Genomic DNA, 1,085 nt, shown 5'->3' on the forward strand with positions numbered 1-1,085 from the left:
TGGAATTCATGTTCGTTCTCCCCAGCTAAGCTCAGGAATTTCCTCACCTATTATAGACGTTCACATACAAAATTGGGTAGAAGTGTACAGAAACCAACAAGAGTTTCCCCCATAATTTCCATACTGTCATCGACACATGTAGTTGACCATGTGTGTATTTTCTCACACTGATTATACCACTGCAATCTCAACTCACCATCATTGAGGAAACTTTCAGAAGGCTACCACCGTATTTGGGATCTAGCTTTACTACCCCTCCGCTTTGACTCTTCCCATTGTGCCTTCACCTCTGCTAAAGTCTCTTCTGTCCAATCTTCTTTACTACTCTGCCCAGCTGGTATGACCACATGCTTAGATCTCCTGGACTTGGCAGTTTTACGTTCTTCCCGCTGTTTCACGATGGCTGGAGAAATACACCTCCCGACCCTCATAAAAACCGTCGTTATTACATGGTCGGGTTTTGGAGGCGAACTGCTCAGTGAGACGAGTGAACCTAATATTTAAGAAATACCTCCATTCACCACTATCATCGTGAACTCCACTACATGTACGCCTTCTCAGCCTTGTGCTTCCGCTCTACTCTACGCTTCTCCAGCTCACTCGGAGTCAACTTATCGGCGGACTTCCCTGAATAGGAATGCATAGATGTCGTCAAGTGGCCCGATTCGATTAAGAATAGCCCTGATACTTAACACCGAGCAACTGCCGGCTCCTCATTTCAAAATCATCACCACTGACAACATAGCGATATCACCACATTCTCACTTTTCTGAACGTTGCCGGCCTGCTGCCCAATGCGCGCCAACTCTTCTTGCCTCTCCTCCTCTACAGCCCGACGATATTCCCGAGATGAGGATGACGAAGATGTCATATGGACAGGTTACACTGCAAGGTGGTTCACCCTCAAGTTCTCATGTGCGATATTACTAATGTGCTCACTTGCGGGAAAAATACAAAATTCCGCAACTCGGAGGTCTCTTAAGTCCACTGGGCCGCCCAGTGGTGCGGTTGAACAGTTTTGGATTTCTCAAAGACTATGCAAGAGCAGATGCAGACGGGTCGCCATCCCCATGCATACAACAGAA

General features: G+C 47.0%; 1 protein-coding gene across 1 annotated transcript; it reads right to left on the reverse strand.

Moving 5' to 3' along the window:
• Positions 1–541: 541 nt before the first annotated feature.
• Positions 542–871, reverse strand: Pmar_PMAR012748 (hypothetical protein; the record flags this gene model as incomplete). The annotated part of the gene is made up of 2 exons (XM_002775158.1): positions 542–627; positions 766–871. The coding sequence occupies 2 exons, from the start codon at positions 869–871 to the stop codon at positions 542–544; spliced, it is 192 nt and encodes a 63-aa protein (XP_002775204.1).
• Positions 872–1,085: the final 214 nt, after the last annotated feature.

Source organism: Perkinsus marinus, assembly GCF_000006405.1.
Source record: "Perkinsus marinus ATCC 50983 genomic scaffold scf_1104296956492, whole genome shotgun sequence".
NCBI classification, from domain to species: Eukaryota; Perkinsozoa; order Perkinsida; family Perkinsidae; genus Perkinsus; species Perkinsus marinus.